The sequence below is a fragment of the Pleurodeles waltl genome, chromosome 9 (assembly GCF_031143425.1).
Source record: "Pleurodeles waltl isolate 20211129_DDA chromosome 9, aPleWal1.hap1.20221129, whole genome shotgun sequence".
Taxonomy (NCBI): domain Eukaryota; kingdom Metazoa; phylum Chordata; class Amphibia; order Caudata; family Salamandridae; genus Pleurodeles; species Pleurodeles waltl.
The window spans coordinates 408478165-408496923 of NC_090448.1; the positions used below are offsets into that span (position 1 = coordinate 408478165).

Sequence of the window (18759 nt, forward strand, 5' to 3'; positions counted from 1 at the left end):
AGAACTACTAGACTAGCATTGGTATAGCTGCCTTTGGCGCTATCTACGCACAATATAGACACAAAATAACCAACAGAAATGTCATTAAAATGTACATGCCCCTATGGGAGGGCCAAACCACATAATAAGAAAGTGAAACCCAACCAACCCAACCAAGGTAAGTGTGGTAGTTAGCTAGGGGTAGACAGAAACACCAGAGATAAGCATGTTAAGTGCCCCCCAGCGACCAGGTGCAAGGTAGCTACCCACCCAGTCGCTCCAAAGGCTAACACAGGGAGTAGTGGTAGGAATTTGTGTAATTCAGCACCCTTCCCAGTGCACCCTGAGGAAACCAACAGACAAGAGGAAAATCAGAGAGTGCCCTCACTCGAGGATACCTAGAAGACGAAGTACCTACTCCAAGGGACCCGGATGCAGAGGAGAGAAGAGACTCTCTCTGAAGTCAGTGGAAGCCTCGGATTGTCCAGCTGCTGTCACAACCCATGAACCAGGCCGGTGGAACTCACGGACAGATTCTGGATGGGGAAAACCTGTTAAGGAATGGGACCAAGTCCAGCACCTTTGGGGGTGCCCATGTGGTGCAGCTTGTAGGAAGCTGGCTCTGTATATACTATCCCAAAATGAGGTATGGTGTGTAAAGTGTTCAGGGGTTCCCCAGAGGCTAAAGTAGATACTATTCATGCTCTTTTGTGGTGTTGTGGTAGTGTGGTCAAGCAGTTAGACTTGTCAGAGTGTAGTGCAAAGCATTTGTTGTAAACACACAGTCAAGAAATGAGGCACACACAATGACTAACTTCAGGCCAGTTTTCATATAGCAAAAATATATTATGTTACTTTATTACTAGAACTAAAAAGGTCTTTGTTGCAGGTAAGTATAGTTGTAAGTATCAGACATGTACCAAATGTACTTTGTTTGGGTTTTGCAGATAACAGTTTACAAGTAACACTTTTCTATTTACATTTTTCATAGGAGTCAATAGAGTCTTGGTGGGGGGGGGAAGTGTTAGCACACTTAACAGGTAAGTATGAGACTTACAATTCCAGTCTTCGGGAGTTAGGATTTCCACAGGTCAAAGTTTAGGTTGATGCCAAAAGTGCACCACCAGCAACACGGGGCCGGTTGGGTGCAGAGGTCAAAGTTGGTGTCAGGTTTTCAATGGAATCCTATGAGGACTGGTGGTGCTCAGTAGAAAACAGAGTGCAGTTAAGTACCTGCAGTTCCAGGACACATGCCGGGGGGTCTAGGTCAGCACTGCAGGTGGCACAGGTCAGCACCAAACACACACCCTCAGCGGCACAGGGGCTGCCGGGTGCAAACACAGAGTTGGGCCCCCAATGCTTTTCAATGGGGGGAATCCCAGGAGTCACAAAAGATGCTCCAGGCAGAGTCCAGGGAGTCTTTTCCAGAAAACCAAAGGCTGGACAAGTAGGATAGGTGCCCGCTGGACAGACGGTTGGATTCCCAAAGGCCAGGGGGCTTCAGGTGCAGGGGTCTCTTTGGGCATAAGGAATCTTCGCCGGATTCGGTCGGGGGTCCTCTGGATTCCAGCTGCAGGCGTCATTGTGTTGGCCAGGAAGGGTCAACCCAGGGTGGACTCGAGGTCAGAATCGCCTGGGGACCTTCTCTGAACCGGTAGGCCACCTGGACTTGGGCTGTGGGCGTCAGGTGCAAAGAGGGCAGGGCTCGCAGATCCAGGGTAGTTCTGGAGTCCTTTTGGAGAGGTTCTTCAGGACAGGGCCGCTGTCCTTGGGAGTTATTGGTCCTCTGCTGCGCAGGCAGTCCTCTTGGGGTTTGCAGAGGTCGCTGGTCCTGCAGGATGAGTCACCTTATTTTCAGCAGTTGTCTTAAAGCTGCAGACAGGTCGGTACGCCTGGGGACAAGTCAGCTGTCATCTGGAGTCTTCACTTCTGGGGGTCTGCTTTGCCGTCCTTTATTGAGGTCGCCAGTAATCCAGTGAGTTAGGTTCAGGGGTGTCCCTAAATACTAGGTTTAGGGGCGTTACAAGGGTCAGAGGGCAGTAGCCTATTACTACTGTCCCTCAATGTAGCTACACTCTTCCTGTGCCCATTCCCTTTGGAGAGGGGGCACATTCCTATCGTTCCCTTTCCTTCAAAACAAGATGGAGGATACCGTAAGGAGGGGGGCACTTCAGCTCTGGACACCTTAGGGGTGGTCCTAGCTGCAGTGGTCACTCCTCTTTGTTGTACCTACCTTTTCTGCCAGGACCTGCCTCCAAAAGTGAGACTGGTCCAGGGGGCGGGCATCTCCACTGGCTAGAGTGCCATGAGGCACTGTAACACAAGGCCTGAGCCTTTGAGACTCACCACCAAGTGTTACAATCCTGCAGGGGGTGGGTGTGAAGCACTTCCACCCAGAGCACACTTTGTTTCTGCCCCCCCTCACCCCCGAGGGCAAAAAGGCTCTCACCCCATGGGGTCAGAAACGTGTCTTTTAGTGGCAGGCTGGCACAGACTGGTCAGCCCTGCACTAAAGGGTTGGGGAAATAACACCTCTGTGTGCATTATACATTAAATCCAACACTGGCATCAGTGTGGGTTTATTGTGCTGGAAAGTGTGATAAAAAACTTCACAGTCTTCAGTGAAGCCATCACAAAGCTGTGGAGTTAGTAGGTTCACACTCCCAGCCCATGGACTTAATATGGCCACACTGCACTCACAATGCCTCTGTGGTATAGTGCACCCTGCCTTAGTGCTGTAACGCCTGCAATATGGGTGACTTCACCTTTTTCTCCCCACCAACACACAGACTCAGCAATGGCAGTGTGCATGTGTTTGGTGAGGTGTCCCTTAGGGTGGCACAATAAATGCTGCAGCTCTTAGGGACCCTCCCTGGTCACAGAGCCCTTGGTACCACTGGTACCTTTTACAAGGGACTTAGCTGTATGCCATGGGTGAGCAAATTGTGGAAACAATGGTACAGTTTAGGGAAAAATCACTCGTGCTGGGGTGCGGATAGCAGGATCGCAGCACAGTCACGCTAGCATCAATACCAGGCAAAAGGTAGGGGGTAACCATACAAAAAGGGGCACTTTCCTACACAGGTGGCAATGTCCACCCTCCTAGTGGTAAAGTTCCTGCAAGACGGTGGAGTAAGAAGTCCAGCTGTGGGGCCCAGGAGCTGCAGAAGATAGCAGGAGTCAGTAGCCTACAAGCTGTCCCTTAATGGTTACCAGATTGCAGGTGGGTCAGTGACCAGCCACGTCAACAACAAACTCTGGCAAATGCAAGTAGGTGCTTAAGAAGTATTTTCCAAGCTTCGGGGACCAGCAAGGTGCAGGAGACTCTACCCAGGGAGTCAGGGCTGGCCCTCAGCACACAGGAAGGCCAGCAGAAGTAGCTGGAGCCCTCATGAATGACCCACGGACGATGGACACAGGGAGTCACAAGAAGGCCTCAGCAGCACAAAAAAACATAAAGCCCAAGTGGCAGAAGTTGTAGGACAGGGCCTGATCTTCAATCTGCAGAGTGCTGGAGGCCAGGGCCTCTTGGTGTCTGAAGATCTCCTGGAGGAAGATTCTACAAGCCTTGGCAAGTGCAACAATAGGGGTGCACAGGGATTCTAGTCCAGTGGCAGGAGCAGGGGCTCACAGTCTCCCAAGCTGGACAGATGACAAGCAGGACACTGAGGAAGCCACCGACACACTACCTGTGAAGCAGAGCCTTTCGATGTTCGTGGAACAGCAGACCCCACCAGCCAGTGGTTGTGGTCTTAAGGTGCCTGCAGTTACAGGGGAGTGACACCTTCACTCCAAGGGAGATTTCTTTGTGCTTCCAGGTGCAAACAGAGTCCTTGTGACCATGGAGGATGCATAGCCTTGGATGTTGCAGAATTCTTGCAGGATCTGGAAAAACAATGTTGCAATGGGAGCCTTCCCACCACAAGCAGATGTGTTTCTTTTCCAAAGAAGACCAGCAGCGGTTTCAGAGGCCAGGGGCAGATGTCTTGCAGACAGCTCCTTGGAGAGTCTTATTTGACAAACCCAAGGACACACCCACAGGGGAGCCCTTAAGTAACCCTAAATTGGGGTTTGGTCACACTCTGAAGTGACCCACCTATCAGAGGGGGCCAGGGACGTCATCTACCTGGCCTAACCAGTCAGATGCTCCAAGGGGCCTCTGCCCATCTTGTTTCCAAGATGTCAGAATCAAGTGGCCACCTGGCAGAGCTCTGTGCACCTCCCTAGGGGAGGAGCTGACAAAGGGGGTGGTCACTTCCCTTTCCTTTGAGTAGTTTCATGCCAGAGTGGAAACCGGGGGTTACTGAACTGGTGCAACCTGGATTATACAAGGAGGGCACCAAATGTGCCCTTCAAAGAAGTCGAGTGGATCTCAGAGGCCAACCCAGCCCATAGACACCTAATCCACAGGGGGAGGTAGTCACACCTCTCACCTGCAGGAAATCCTTTGTTCTGCCTCGCCGGCCTGAGCCAAGCTCACCAGCAGGAGGGCAGAAAAGTGAAGACGATGACAATGTTCTATAAATATGCCATGTGAATGTTCAGCACTGTGAAAATTGAAATAAAAATACTTTTTAAGAAATATCACTCTGCCTGCACAACAAGCTCTAATCACATTATAACGTCAAGCTGAGGGATGCACTTACTGATGCAGGAACCGCAGCACTAGAACTTTAATGTCGTCGGATCCGAAGTAACTTCCCTGCAAATAAAATGCGGAAGAATGAAAATGTCACTTACCCAGTGTACATCTGTTCGTGGCATCAGTCGCAGTAGATTCGCATGTTCTGCAATAGCTCGCCATCTGGTGTTGGGCCGGAGTGTTACAAGTTGTTTTTCTTCGAAGAAGTCTTTCGAGTCACGGGACCGAGTGACCCCTCCTTTTGTCTCCATTGCGCATGGGCGTCGACTCCATCTTCGATTGTTTTTCCCCGCAGAGGGTGAGGTAGGAGTTGAATTGTAGTAATAGTACCCATGCAATGGAGTGACTAAGTATGCACCTATTTAAGGTTGAGATGATACATATATAGATAATTGAAGGTAACTTCCAAACTGCTACAGGCTCCCGGGGAGGCGGGTGGGCACATGCGAATCTACTGCGACTGATGCCACAAACAGATGTACACTGGGTAAGTGACATTTTCAGTTCGATGGCATCTGTCGCTGTAGATACGCATGTTCTGCAATAGACTAGTAAGCAGTTATTCCCCCAAAAGCGGTGGATCAGCCTGTAGGAGTGGAAGTAGTCTGAAATAATGTCCTTAATACAGCTTGACCTACTGTGGCTTGTTGTGCGGATAACACGTCTACACAGTAGTGCTTGGTGAATGTGTGAGGCGTAGACCATGTGGCTGCCTTACATATTTCTTGCATTGGGATGTTTCCTAGAAAGGCCATGGTAGCACCTTTCTTTCTGGTTGAGTGTGCCCTTGGTGTAATGGGCAGCTGTCGTTTAGCTTTAAGGTAGCAGATTTGGATGCATTTAACTATCCATCTGGCTATACCTTGTTTTGAAATTGGGTTTCCTGCATGAGGTTTTTGAAATGCAATAAAGAGTTGTTTAGTCTTTCTGATGTTGTTTGTTCTGTCAATGTAATACATTAATGCTCTTTTGACATCTAATGTATGTAGTGCCCTTTCAGCTACGGTATCTGGCTGTGGAAAGAACACTGGAAGTTCCACTGTTTGATTTAGATGGAACGGTGAAATAACCTTTGGCAAAAATTTAGGATTGGTCCTTAGGACGACTTTATTTTTGTGTAGTTGTATAAAAGGTTCCTGTATAGTAAACGCCTGAATCTCGCTTACTCTTCTCAGGGAAGTAATGGCGATGAGAAATGCCACCTTCCAGGTTAGGAACTGTATGTCGCAGGAGTGCATGGGTTCAAAAGGTGGACCCATAAGTCTAGTTAGGACAACATTTAGGTTCCATGAAGGAACAGGTAGTGTTCTTGGTGGTATAATTCTCCTAAGGCCCTCCATGAATGCTTTAATGACTGGTATTCTATATAGGGAAGTTGAATAGGTAGTCTGCAGGTATGCAGATATTGCTGCAAGGTGAATCTTAATGGAAGAGAAAGCTAGGTTAGATTTTTGTAAGTGAAGCAAGTAACCCACTACATGTTCTGGAGTTGTGTGTAATGGTTGTATTTGATTAATATGGCAGTAGCAAACAAACCTCTTCCATTTACTTGCATAGCAGTGCCTGGTGGATGGCCTTCTTGCTTGTTTTATGACTTCCATACATTCTTGGGTAAGTTGTAAGTGCCCGAATTCTAGGATTTCAGGAGCCAGATTGCTAGATTCAGCGATGCTGGATCTGGGTGTCTGATCTTTTGGTTGTGCTGTGTCAACAGATCTGGCCTGTTGGGCAATTTGGTGCAGGGTACCACTGAGAGGTCTAGCAGCGTTGTGTACCAGGGTTGCCTTGCCCAAGTTGGTGCTATCAATATGAGTTTGAGTTTGCTTTGACTGAGTTTGTTTACCAGGTAAGGAAGGAGAGGGAGAGGAGGAAAAGCGTAAGCAAATATCCCTGACCAGTTCATCCATAGGGCATTGCCTTGGGATTGTTTGTGTGGGTACCTGGATGCGAAGTTTTGGCATTTTGCGTTCTCCCTTGTCGCAAACAAGTCTATCTGAGGTGTTCCCCAGAGTTTGAAATAAGTGTTCAGAATTTGGGGGTGAATTTCCCATTCGTGGACCTGTTGGTGATCTCGAGAGAGATTGTCTGCGAGTTGATTTTGTATCCCTGGTATAAACTGTGCAATTAGGCGAATTTGGTTGTGAATTGCCCAATGCCAAATTTTTTGTGCTAGCAGGCTTAACTGCGTGGAGTGCGTCCCTCCCTGCTTGTTTAGATAATACATTGTTGTCATGTTGTCTGTTTTGACGAGAATGTATTTGTGAACTATTATTGGTTGGAAAGCTTTTAGTGCTTGAAAAACTGCTAGAAGTTCTAGGTGATTGATATGCAGTTTTGTTTGATGTACGTTCCATTGTCCTTGTATGCTGTGTTGATCGAGGTGTGCTCCCCACCCTGTCATGGAAGCATCTGTTGTTATTACGTATTGTGGCACTGGGTCTTGGAAAGGCCGCCCCTTGTTTAAATTTATGTTGTTCCACCACAGAAGCGAGAGGTAAGTTTGGCGGTCTATTAACACCAGATCTAGAAGGTGACCCTGTGCTTGAGACCACTGCGATGCTAGGCATTGTTGTAAGGGCCTCATGTGCAGTCTTGCGTTTGGGACAATGGCTATGCATGATGACATCATGCCTAGGAGTTGTAATACCATCTTTGCCTGTATCCTTTGTGTTGGATACATGCGTTGTATGATGGTGTTGAAATTTTGAATTCTTTGTGGACTTGGAGTGGCTACTCCATTTGATGTGTCTATTATGGCTCCCAGGTATTGTTGTACCTTGCGTGGCAGAATTTTGGATTTTGTGAAATTGACGGTGAACCCGAGTTTGAAGAGGGTTTGTATGATCTGATTTGTGTGATTTGAGCACTGTATGAACGAATGGGCCTTGATTAGCCAGTCGTCCAAATATGGGAACACATGTATTTGCTGCCTTCTTATGTGTGCAGCGACTACCGCTAGACATTTGGTAAAGACTCTTGGTGCGGTTGTTAATCCGAAAGGCAGTACCTTGAATTGGTAATGTATTCCTTTGAATACAAACCTTAGGTATTTCCTGTGCGATGGGTGTATTGGTATATGGAAATAAGCATCCTTGAGGTCTAAAGTTGCCATGTAGTCGTGTAGTTTTAGCAATGGCAATACTTCTTGTAGTGTGACCATGTGGAAGTGGTCTGATTTGATGAAAGTGTTCACTACTCTGAGGTCTAGGATTGGTCTCAGTGTTTTGTCCTTCTTTGGTATCAGAAAGTACAGTGAGTAAACTCCTGTGTTTATTTGTGTGTTTGGCACTAATTCGATTGCATTCTTTTGCAATAGTGCCTGCACTTCTATCTCCAGGAGATTGGAATGGTGTGTTGTTAAATTTTGTGCTTTTGGTGGTATGTTTGGAGGGAATTGTAGAAATTCTATGCAATAACCATGTTGGATAATTGCTAGAACCCAAGTGTCTGTAGTGATTTCCTCCCATGCTTTGTAATAATGACCTATTCTTCCCCCCACTGGTGTTGTGTGGAGGGGGTGAGTGACATGTGAGTCATTGTTTAGTAGTAGGGGTTTTGGGGCTTTGAAATCTCCCTCTATTTCTAGGGAATTGCCCTCCTCTATATTGTCCCCGAAAACCTCCTCTATACTGTCCCTGGTAAGTGGACGGTGTTGCTTGTGAGGTGCTGGCTTGTGTGCTTTGACCCCGAAACCCCCCTCGAAAGGGCGTTTTACGGAATGTGCTGTAATTCCCTCTGCTCTGCGGGGAGTAGAGTGCGCCCATGGCTTTGGCAGTGTCCGTATCTTTTTTGAGTTTCTCAATCGCTGTGTCCACTTCTGGACCGAACAGTTCTTTTTCATTAAAAGGCATATTGAGAACTGCTTGTTGAATCTCTGGTTTAAATCCAGACGTTCGGAGCCATGCATGCCGTCTGATAGTTACAGATGTATTAATTGTCCGTGCAGCTGTATCTGCAGCGTCCATGGAGGAACGTATCTGGTTGTTGGAGATGGTCTGTCCCTCCTCAACCACTTGTTTCGCCCTATTTTGGAAGTCCTTGGGCAGATGTTCAATGAGATGTTGCATCTCGTCCCAGTGGGCTCTGTCATAGCGCGCAAGTAGTGCCTGGGAGTTTGCGATGCGCCACTGGTTTGCAGCTTGTGCTGCGACTCTTACCAGCTGCATCGAACTTGCGGCTTTCTTTATCTGGGGGTGGTGCATCTCCAGATGTGTGAGAGTTGGCCCTTTTCCTAGCTGCTCCTACAACAACAGAGTCTGGTGGCAGCTGTGTAGTGATGAAAACCGGGTCCGTAGGAGGCGGCTTATACTTCTTTTCCACCCTTGGTGTGATTGCCCTACTTTTGACCGGCTCCTTAAATATGTCTTTTGCGTGCCGGAGCATACCAGGGAGCATAGGCAGGCTTTGGTAGGAGCTGTGGGTGGAGGAGAGTGTGTTGAACAAGAAATCATCCTCGACCTGTTCTGAGTGGAGGCTTACGTTATGAAATTGTGCTGCTCTAGCCACCACCTGAGAGTACGCGGTGCTGTCTTCTGGTGGAGATGGCTTTGTAGGGTAGGCCTCCGGGCTGTTATCTGACACTGGGGCGTCGTATAGGTCCCATGCGTCCTGATCTTGGTCACCCTGGCTCATGGTGGTGTGAGCTGGGGAGTGAGATGGAGTTTGTGCTGGTGAAACGTTAATCACGGGCGGAGGAGAGGGTGGTGGTGTAATTCTTTTAACCACTTTTGGTTGTGGTGCTTGTTCCGTCTGGAACTCCAACCTTCTCTTTCTCCTAATGGGGGGAAGGGTGCTTATTTTTCCTGTCCCCTGCTGAATGAAGATACGCTTTTGCGTATGGTCCACATCAGTTGCTTGTAGCTCTTCCTCAAACCTATGCTTTTGCATTTGGGAGGTTAGCGAGTGCTCTTCTGTATAAGAGCCTGAAGCTGGGTCGCTTGCAGTTTGTTTCGGCGTCGAAACTTTGTCTGCGTGTTTTTTCGGCTCCGAGGTGACTTTTTTTCTTTTCGGGGCCGAAACCTCTCGGCGTCGATCTGTTTCGGTGCCGCTGTCTCGGCGTCGAGCCGTGTCCACACCGGCATCTCGGTGTCGAGGCTTGTCTCCAGCACTTTCTCGGTCCCGAGAAGGCTGCGTGCCGGTGTCTCGACCGGAGTCGGACGATCTCGGCACTGTTTGGGCCTTTTTCGGTGCCGACGGTCGGTCACCGAATTTATGGGTGGAGCCATGGCCTGGTGGCAGTGGCGTCCCCTGGGCCTTGTAAATGTTTCTTTGTGTGGTTTTCGACGTCTTACTCACGGTTTGTGTGTCGTCGAATCCTTCGGAGTCTGAGTCTTGGATCGAGAAGGTACCTTCTTCTTCCTGTTCCTCGAACTCCCGTTGGGCTGTCGGTGCGGACGCCATTTGAAGTCTTCTGGCTCGACGGTCTCGGAGTGTTTTTCGGGACCGGAACGCACGACAGGCCTCGCAGGTGTCTTCGCTGTGCTCAGGTGACAGGCACAGGTTGCAGACCAAGTGTTGGTCTGTGTAGGGGTATTTATTGTGGCATTTGGGGCAGAAACGGAACGGGGTCCGTTCCATCGGCGTTCCTCAGCACGCGGTCGGGCCGACCAGGCCCCGACGGAGGATCGAAAAACTACCCAGAAGGGCACCGGAGCTCTTCGATGCGGTGTTGAATCTAAGTACGCCGATCCCGAACGCAACAATACCGACGAAAATCTTCCGAAATTAACTATTTTTTCCGTTCCGAAACTCGGAGCGACAGGAACACGTCCGAACCCGATGGCGGAAAAAAAACAATCGAAGATGGAGTCGACGCCCATGCGCAATGGAGACAAAAGGAGGAGTCACTCGGTCCCGTGACTCGAAAGACTTCTTCGAAGAAAAACAACTTGTAACACTCCGGCCCAACACCAGATGGCGAGCTATTGCAGAACATGCGTATCTACAGCGACAGATGCCATCGAACACAAAGTTACTTGCCTCTAAAAATAGTTTTAGAATTAAAAGGTTAAGGAGTGGGGGCAGGGGTCTAATGCTACAAAAAGAAGAATTGTAGGGTTTGATCCAGAGTTCCTGAGATACTATTGTATAACTTTTCACTTCAGAAAATGGGTTGCATGTACTGGAACCAAGATGTTGACCCAGGTATCAGAACACCCAGTGCCTTGACTTTGAAAATAAAAGAAAATAAAATAGAAAGAAGGATAACAATAAAATTTAAATAAAGCCGAGGTAAAGAAAAATTACAGCAGTAAAAAACAAGCTGAAAAATATGGTGGCAGGAAAAGAAAAGAAAATGTTACTTACCAGTAGACATATGCTGTAAATTCACATGCAGTGCATAAGCTCAAAATCTAGTGTTGGGTTCAGAGTAGTACAACTTGTTTTTGTTCGTAGAAAGTTTTCGAGTCACAGGATCGAGTGACTCCTCCTCTCAGTAATACTGCGCATGGGCATTGAGTCCTTTGTTAGATTGTTTGTCCCCTGGCGGGAGAGTGAAGTTGAGAAAAATAAATAGTAACATAGAAAAGATGTCCATGCAATGTATTTACATATATACATTTTCTAGATATACAAGACTAAACTGCAACCTGCACACACTTCCGGGGAGGAGGGAGGGTGCATGAGAATTTACAGCACCACATGCCACGAACAGATATCTACTGGTAAGTAACAATTTCCATTTAATGGCATGTGTAGCTGTAGATACACAAGCTGTGCATAGACTGCAAAGCAGTCCCTCTATAAAGCGGTGGCTAGTGTGCAGGGGTTGAAATTGTCTGAAAAAGTGTTTAACGTACAGCTTGTCCAACATTTGGCAAAGCTGTCTATACAATAATGTTTAGTAAGCGTGTGTGGTGTGGACCATGTTGCTGCCTTACAAATGTCTGCTATAGGTATGTTACCTAAAAAGGCCATAGATGCACCTTCTTTCCTGGTGGAATGTGATCTAAGTGGTACAGGTAATTGTTGCTTAGCTTTAGATTAGCCAGTTTGATGCATTTGACTATCCATCTTGCTACAGTTGTTTTAGCTATAGGATCTCCTTTATGTGTTAATGAGAAAGCCACAATAAGTTTTTTGTTTTCCTAAAAGCTTGCGTTCTGTCTATATAATACACAATAGTTCTTAACATCTAGAGTATGTAGAGCTCTTTCTGCCATTGATTCTGGTTTTGGGAAGAAGACTGGCAATTCTATTGTTTCATTAATATGAAATTGCGAAACGACTTCTGGAAGAAATTTTGGATTTGTTCTTTAAACAATCTTTTGTTTATGAACTTGAAGAAAAAAAAAAGGTTCTTCCAAATGTCTGAAGTTCACTGACACGTCTCAGAAAGGTGATAGCAAGTAAAAAGGCTACTTTCCATAAAGGAATTGTAGGGTGCAGGAGTAAACTGGCTCAAATGGTGGAGCCATGAGTCTTGTGAGTACAGTGTTTGGATTCCAAGATAGAGATGGAGGAATCCTTGGTGGAATTATTCTTTTTAGTCCTTCCATAAATGCTTTGATAACTGGAATTCTAAACAACAAAATATGTTGTCTATTTTGCAGATATGCAGCTATGACGGCTAAATGTGAACAAATAGATATGTAGGCTAAATTTGCCCTTTGTAAACGTAATAAGTATTGTACAATGTCCCGTACTGTCGGCTGAAGAGAGAATGTTTTTTGTTCAAGAGTAACAAAACATTTCCACTTTGCTGCATAGCACTGTCTACTGGTAGGTTTGCATGCTTGTTTAAGGATATCCATACATTCCTGTGGCAAATGTAAATATCCAAATTCTATGACTTAAGGAGCCGTAGTGCTAGGTTGAGTGATTTGGGATTTGGATGTTGTATCTGTCCCAGTTTTTGCGTCAGAAGATCTGGTCTGTTGGGAATCTTTTGATGAGGAACAACCAAGAGTTCCAGAAGTGTTGTATACCATGGTTGACATGCCCATGTAGGGGCCACTAAGATCATGCTGCGGGAAGATTGTTTTATCTTCCAAATTAGGGATGGTACAAGTGTGATAGGGGGAAAAGCGTAATCAAATATCCCTGACCAACTCATCCATGGAGCATTGCTCTTGCACTGAGGGTGTGGGTACCTGGAGGCGAAGTTTTGACATTTTTTGTTTTGATTTGTTGCGAACAGATCTATTTGAGGTGTTTCCCATTTTGTGAAGTATCGTTGAAGGACTTGTGGGTGGAGTTCCCACTTATGTTTGTTGCATCCTACTTAGCAGGTCTGCTAAGTGGTTGTCTGTCCCCCAGGAGATAGTGTGCACCTATGTGAATATGGTAAAGAAACGCCCATTTCCACAGTGTTTATGCTAGTTGGGACAGTTCTGTCCGTCCTGTTTTTAAAGATAGTCATGTTGTCTGTACATATCAACACTGTTTTGTGTTGCAATTGTGAAAGGAATGCCTTAAATGCCAAGAATATTGCTTGCAGTTCGAGGTAATCAATATGAAAAGACCAATGAGTATCGTCCATATTGCCTGAATTCTTAGTTGAAGAGATAAGCTCCCAAACCGTTGTTTGAGGCATCGGTTGTGAGAGTAATCTGAGGCACAGGGTCTAAAATGGGCCGCCCCTTCATAAGGTTTGCAGTATTCCTCCAATGTAGAGAGAGATACATTTGGCTGTCCAGCAACACTAGATACTCCATTTGACCCTATGCCTGAGACCACCGACGGGAGACACTGTTGAAGAGGACGGATGTGAAGTATGGCATGAGGCACTATGGCATTACAAGACGCCATCCTTCCTAACAGTTTCATAACAGTTCTTACTGTGTATGTTTGGTTCTGTCTTAATATTGCAATTAATGTCTGAAAAGCTTTGGCTCGGTTTTGGTTGGGAAAGGCTATTCTTAATTGTATATTGAGCATAGGTCCTAGATATGGTTGTGAGAGGTTGCAGATCAAATTTGACATAGTTTATGGTGAACCCTAGAGAGTGTAGGAGACAAATTGTAGTTTTAGTATATTTTTGACACCGTAGGAATGAATTGGCTTTGATGAGCCAATCGTCCAAATAAGGGAAAAAATAAATTTGTTTTCTTCTGAGATGTGCTGTAACCACTGCAAGGCATTTTGTGAATACTCTGGGAGCAGTTGTGATTCTGAATGGTTATACTATGAATTGGTAATGTTTTCCTGCTACTACACTTTTTGGTGTGCAGGATGAATTGTGTAGCAAAGTGCCACTGTTGGCATGGTTACCCCCCCCACTTTGATAACCAGGCCCCAGCACCAGTGTTCTTTCCCTAAAACTGTACCTTTGCTTCCACAATTGGCACAACCCTGGCACACAGTTAAGTCCCTTGTAAAAGGTACCCATGGTACCAAGGGCCCTGTGGCCAGTGGAGGTCTCTAAGGGCTGCAGTATGTATTATGACACCCTAGGGGACCCATCACTCAGCACATGCACACTGCCTTGCAGCTTGTGTGTGCTGGAAAGGAGAACACATTTTTTTATATGGCATCCCTTCTCAAGGTGCCATGCCCAGAAGCCACTGCCTGTGGTATGGGTAAGTCACCCCTCTAGCAGGTCTTACAGTCCTAAGACATGGTGCACTATACCACAGGTGAGGGCAAAGCTGTATGAGAAATATACCCCTTCAGTGTCTAAGTACATTCTTAGACATTGTAAGTGTAGTGTAGCCATATTGAGTATATGGTCTGGAAGTTTGTCATTACGAACTCCACAGCTCCATAATGGCTTCACTGAACACTGGGAAGTTTGGTACCATATTTCCCAGCACAATAAACTCACACTGATGCCAAGGCGGGATTTTGTTTTATAAAATGCACACAGAGGGCATCTTAGAGCTGCCCCCTGTATGTTAGCCCAGCTGCTAGTGTAGGACTGACCGGTCTGTGCCAGCCCGCCACATTCAGACAAGTTTCTGACCACATGGGATGAGTGCCTTTGTGCACTCTGGGGTCAGAAACAAAGCCTGTCCCGGATGGAGGTGCTTCACACCTCCCCTTTCAGTAACTCTAACACCTGGAGGTGAGCCTCAAAGGCTCAAGCCTCTGGTTACAGTGCCCCTGGGCACCCCAGCTAGTGGAGGTGCTTCAATGAACCTGCAAAAAGACCAGCGATGCGTCCAGTGGGCCCAGTGACCTAAGCCAACTCCAGAGGACTTCCCTGCCCCCAAAAGGACCAAGAACTCCCAAGGACGGTGGCTCTGTTTGCAGAAACCTACAACTAAGGACTCTTACCTCACTCCAGATGCATGAGTCTTGACCCCTGTGCACCAGACGCCCATGGCTCGTGTCCAGGTGGTACACCCAGCAAGAGAGAGTCCCCAGGCGATTGCGAGCAAGTGCCCACTCTGGGTTGGCCTCTCCACAACAACGCCTGCAAAGGGAATCTCGAGGACCCCCCTGACCACAAAGATATCCGACGCCTAAAGGCACACTGCATGCTCAGCCCCCAGGCCTTGGTGAAACCGACCCCTGGTGCCTCATCATTCAGCAGGTGGCCCTCCTCCCTAACCGACCGGTGATGTGCCCGGGTCCCCCCTCTGGACCCTGCCTGCAGCCTCTGAGTGACACTGGGGGTCTCCTCATAGACCAGCATTGAAAACTCTATGTCCTGTTTACATCCTGCCACCCCTGTGCCGCTGAGGGTGTGCGTTTGGTGCCTACTTGTGGCCCCTTCAGTGCTCTTCTACACCCCCCCCCCCCCCCCAAGTCTGTCCTCCAAGTCACGGGCACTTACCTGCTGGCTGACCGGATTCAGAGTACACCTTAAAATTGCTCAACTTTGACCTCTGCACCCATCATGCCCTGTGTTGCGGTGGACTTGCTAAAACCAAGAGAGACTGAGACTAAGTGTTGTACTTACCTGTAAAGAGATCTAACTCTTCTTCCCCCCAGTAACTGTTTGAAAAATGCTCTGTGTCAATTTTTAAAATAGCTTTTTGGCAATAATTCAAAAACTGTATTACTTACCTATTTCAAACAAAGTACTGTTGATACACCTGTGAGAAATACGAAACAAAGGTATTTACCTGCAACTTGAATCTTGTGGTTCTAAAAATTAACTACGAAAATAGTTTTGAATTTTAACGGTATAAATCCACTATGTAAGATTGTTACTTTTTTGAGTTTTTATGGTCTAAATCTTTAGACCGAATGAATTTAAATAAAATAAATAACTAAGAAAATATATTTTTGCAATATAAAAACAATTGGTCTGGAGTTAAATCATTTAGTGTGCGCTTCTTTTTTTCTGTGTGTGCACAATAAATGCTTTGCACTACCCTCTGATAATCCTAACTGCTCTGCCACACTACCACATAGAGCATTAGTATTATCTACTTTAGCCTCTGTTAAGCCTCTGGAGAACACCTGGACTCTGTGCACACTATATCTTGCTTTGATATAGTATATACAGAGCCAGCTTCCTACAAATGGGAATGTGAAAATAAGTGTCCTTTAGATCTAAGGCTATCATGAAGTCTCCTAGTTGTAATAGCGGAATAACATCCTGAAGAGGGACCATATGAAAATGTTCTGATAGAATGTAGTGGTTCAAGAGTCCTAGATCTAATATTGGTCTGAGATACCCATCTTATTTGTGGGATTAGAAAATACATGGAGTTCCTTGGTATTGCAATGGTACTGGTTCTATAGCTCCTTTTAGAAGAAGGGAATATGCTTCTTCTTTGAGGAGAGTTAGACAATCTTGTGAGAGTCTGTGGGTGTGGGGGATATATTTGGTGGAGTGGAAATGAGCTCCAGACAATAAACATTTTGGATAATTTGAAGTAACCATTGATCTGTGGTCATTTGAGTCCACTGGGGGTAAAAAACCATTGTAACCTTCCCCCTACAGGAGTGGTGTGTTTTAGTATTGTTTCTGGTAAGTCATTGTTTAGTGACTGATGAGGAACCTCTAGATGTAGATGGTTTTCTTCATCCTTTATTATTGTTTCCTCTATATGATCCTCTAAAGTAACCTCTGGTGAATTGAGAGGTGGGTTTAGTTTGATTTGTGGACTGTTCTTGAAACAATGACCTAAATCCTCTGCTAAACTGTGCGCAACGAAAATTACTCCTATGTGTGCTGGCTTGGAAGGCTCCCATAGCTCTGGCAGTTTGATTGGCCTTATTTAACTTTTCAAGTGTGATATCCACTTGTGGATCAAATAAGTGCTCCTTATCGAAGGGCATATTTAAAACTGCCTGCTGTACTTTCTTTTTAAAACCTGAACATCTGAGCCATGCATGTTGCCTTATGACACTTGTATCAATACTGTGTGCTGCTGTATCAGCAGCATCATGTGCACATCGAATGGAGTTATTGGAGATTGATTGTCCTTCATTTACAATCTCTAACCCTCTTTTACAATGTTCTTCTGGTAGATATTGTAAAAGTTCCTCCATAGCATCCCAGTGAGCTCTGTCGTATCTGGAAAGTAAAGCCTGAGCATTAGTAATTCACCAATGATTGGCTGCTTGAGCTGCAACTCTTTTCTCTGAAGCATCTAATTTTTTGCTTTCCTCATCAGGAGGAGGTGTGTCTCCTGTTGACTGGCTATTAGCTCTTTTTCAAGCAGTAGATGCCACAATAGAGTCTGGAAGAATTTGTGCTCATATATAAAGGATTAGTGGGTGCAGCTTTGTACTTTTTATCAACTCTAGGAGTGATAACCCTTGCTCGAACAGGCTCTTTAAATATTTCTTCTGCGTTTCTGATCATTCCTGGAAGCATTGGAAGGCACGGACTTTCCCTATGTGTTGCGCCAAGGGTGTCAAATAAACAAATCTCCCTCTATTGAATCAGTGTACATATTTACACTGTGATAGGCTGCTGCCCTTGCTATGAACTGTTGGTATGATTGGTAGCTGCCTGTTGTCTCTTTTTCAGTGCTGAAGTGGTCGGCACTGAAGCACCATGTAGCTTTTGGTTTTCCGGTGTGGAAATAGAGGTATACTGGAGGTCCATGCCGAAGATTTCTCTTTGGCTTTTTTCAGTGCCGAACTGGTATGCGGGGCATCCAAATAAGTTTCTCAGCTCTGACCATGGCTGGAAGGCAGTGGCAGACCGGTGACCTCTTTCGTGGTTGTTTTGTCTGAAGGGAAAGGGGGCTTTTTACTTACAGTTTGTGCAAGTTGCAACGGTTGACTCTCGATGTCCAACTGCACATCAGAGTCTGAATCCTGAACAGAAAAGACCCCCTCTTGTTCCAAATCTTTTTGCGTGTGCTTGTCTCTGAAAATGTCCGGTGTATCCTCTGGCTGTCGAGATGCCATTTCCATTCGACAAGCTCTTTGGTCTCTAAGTGTCTTCTTCGACCGAAAAGAACAGCACGCTTCGCAGGTCTGGTCGCTGTGGTCTGGTGAAAAACACAAATTGCACACCTAGTGTTGGTCGGTGTGTTTAAACTTTGAATGGCATAGAGGGCAAAATCGAAATGGAGTACGTTCCATCAGGGCTGCATTGTTCGATACCACGTGGAAGAGGTAGGCCAAAGGAGGGCCTTTCTGTCCCCAAAAGACTCGAGAAAAGTTGATTCAGAGTGTAGAAAAAGGAACTGAAAGTTGAGTATTAAGGAAGACGCATTCGTAAACAATACCAACGATTCATAGAAAGACGGAAAGAATCCCATTTTAGACTGTTTGGAGCCGAGAACTCGGAGCAAGAGGAACACACATCCGAACCAGACGGCAGAGAAAACCAAGCTAACAAAGGACTTGATGGCCATGCGTAGTATTACCGAGAGGAGTCACTCGATCCTGTGACTCGAAAACTTTCTTCGAACATAAACAAGTTGTACTACTCAGAACCCACCACTAGATGGCAAACTTATGCACAGCATGTGTATCTACAGCTACACATGCCATCCAACACATGATTTCTACATTTCAATGGGCATAAAACGCCTATAATAATGCTTAAGTCCTCTCAGAGTCTAGGTGTTTAATCAAGTCTACACAAAATGACACCTACTCATGATGTAATGAAACCTAAAATGTTAAAAATGCTGAGTCTGCCATGGTGCAGCTGAAGACAAAAGCAAACTATGATTTTCTAGCAGAAAATTACAAATTAATTGAAACACACAATCAAACAATTCAAAGGAAATTGATACACTACAGTGCAGCCATGTTCCCTTACTCACCAGTGCCGT

At 46.1% G+C, this 18759-nt stretch overlaps 1 protein-coding gene across 1 annotated transcript in view; it reads right to left on the bottom strand.

Annotated features, from left to right (window-relative positions):
- Positions 1-18759, bottom strand: part of NXF1 (nuclear RNA export factor 1) — a 313238-nt gene that overhangs the window by 128416 nt on the left and 166063 nt on the right. The window contains exon 13 of the mRNA XM_069207165.1: positions 4626-4681. Coding sequence (XP_069063266.1) covers positions 4626-4681 — 56 coding nt within the window. The remainder of the gene's footprint in view (positions 1-4625; positions 4682-18759) is intronic.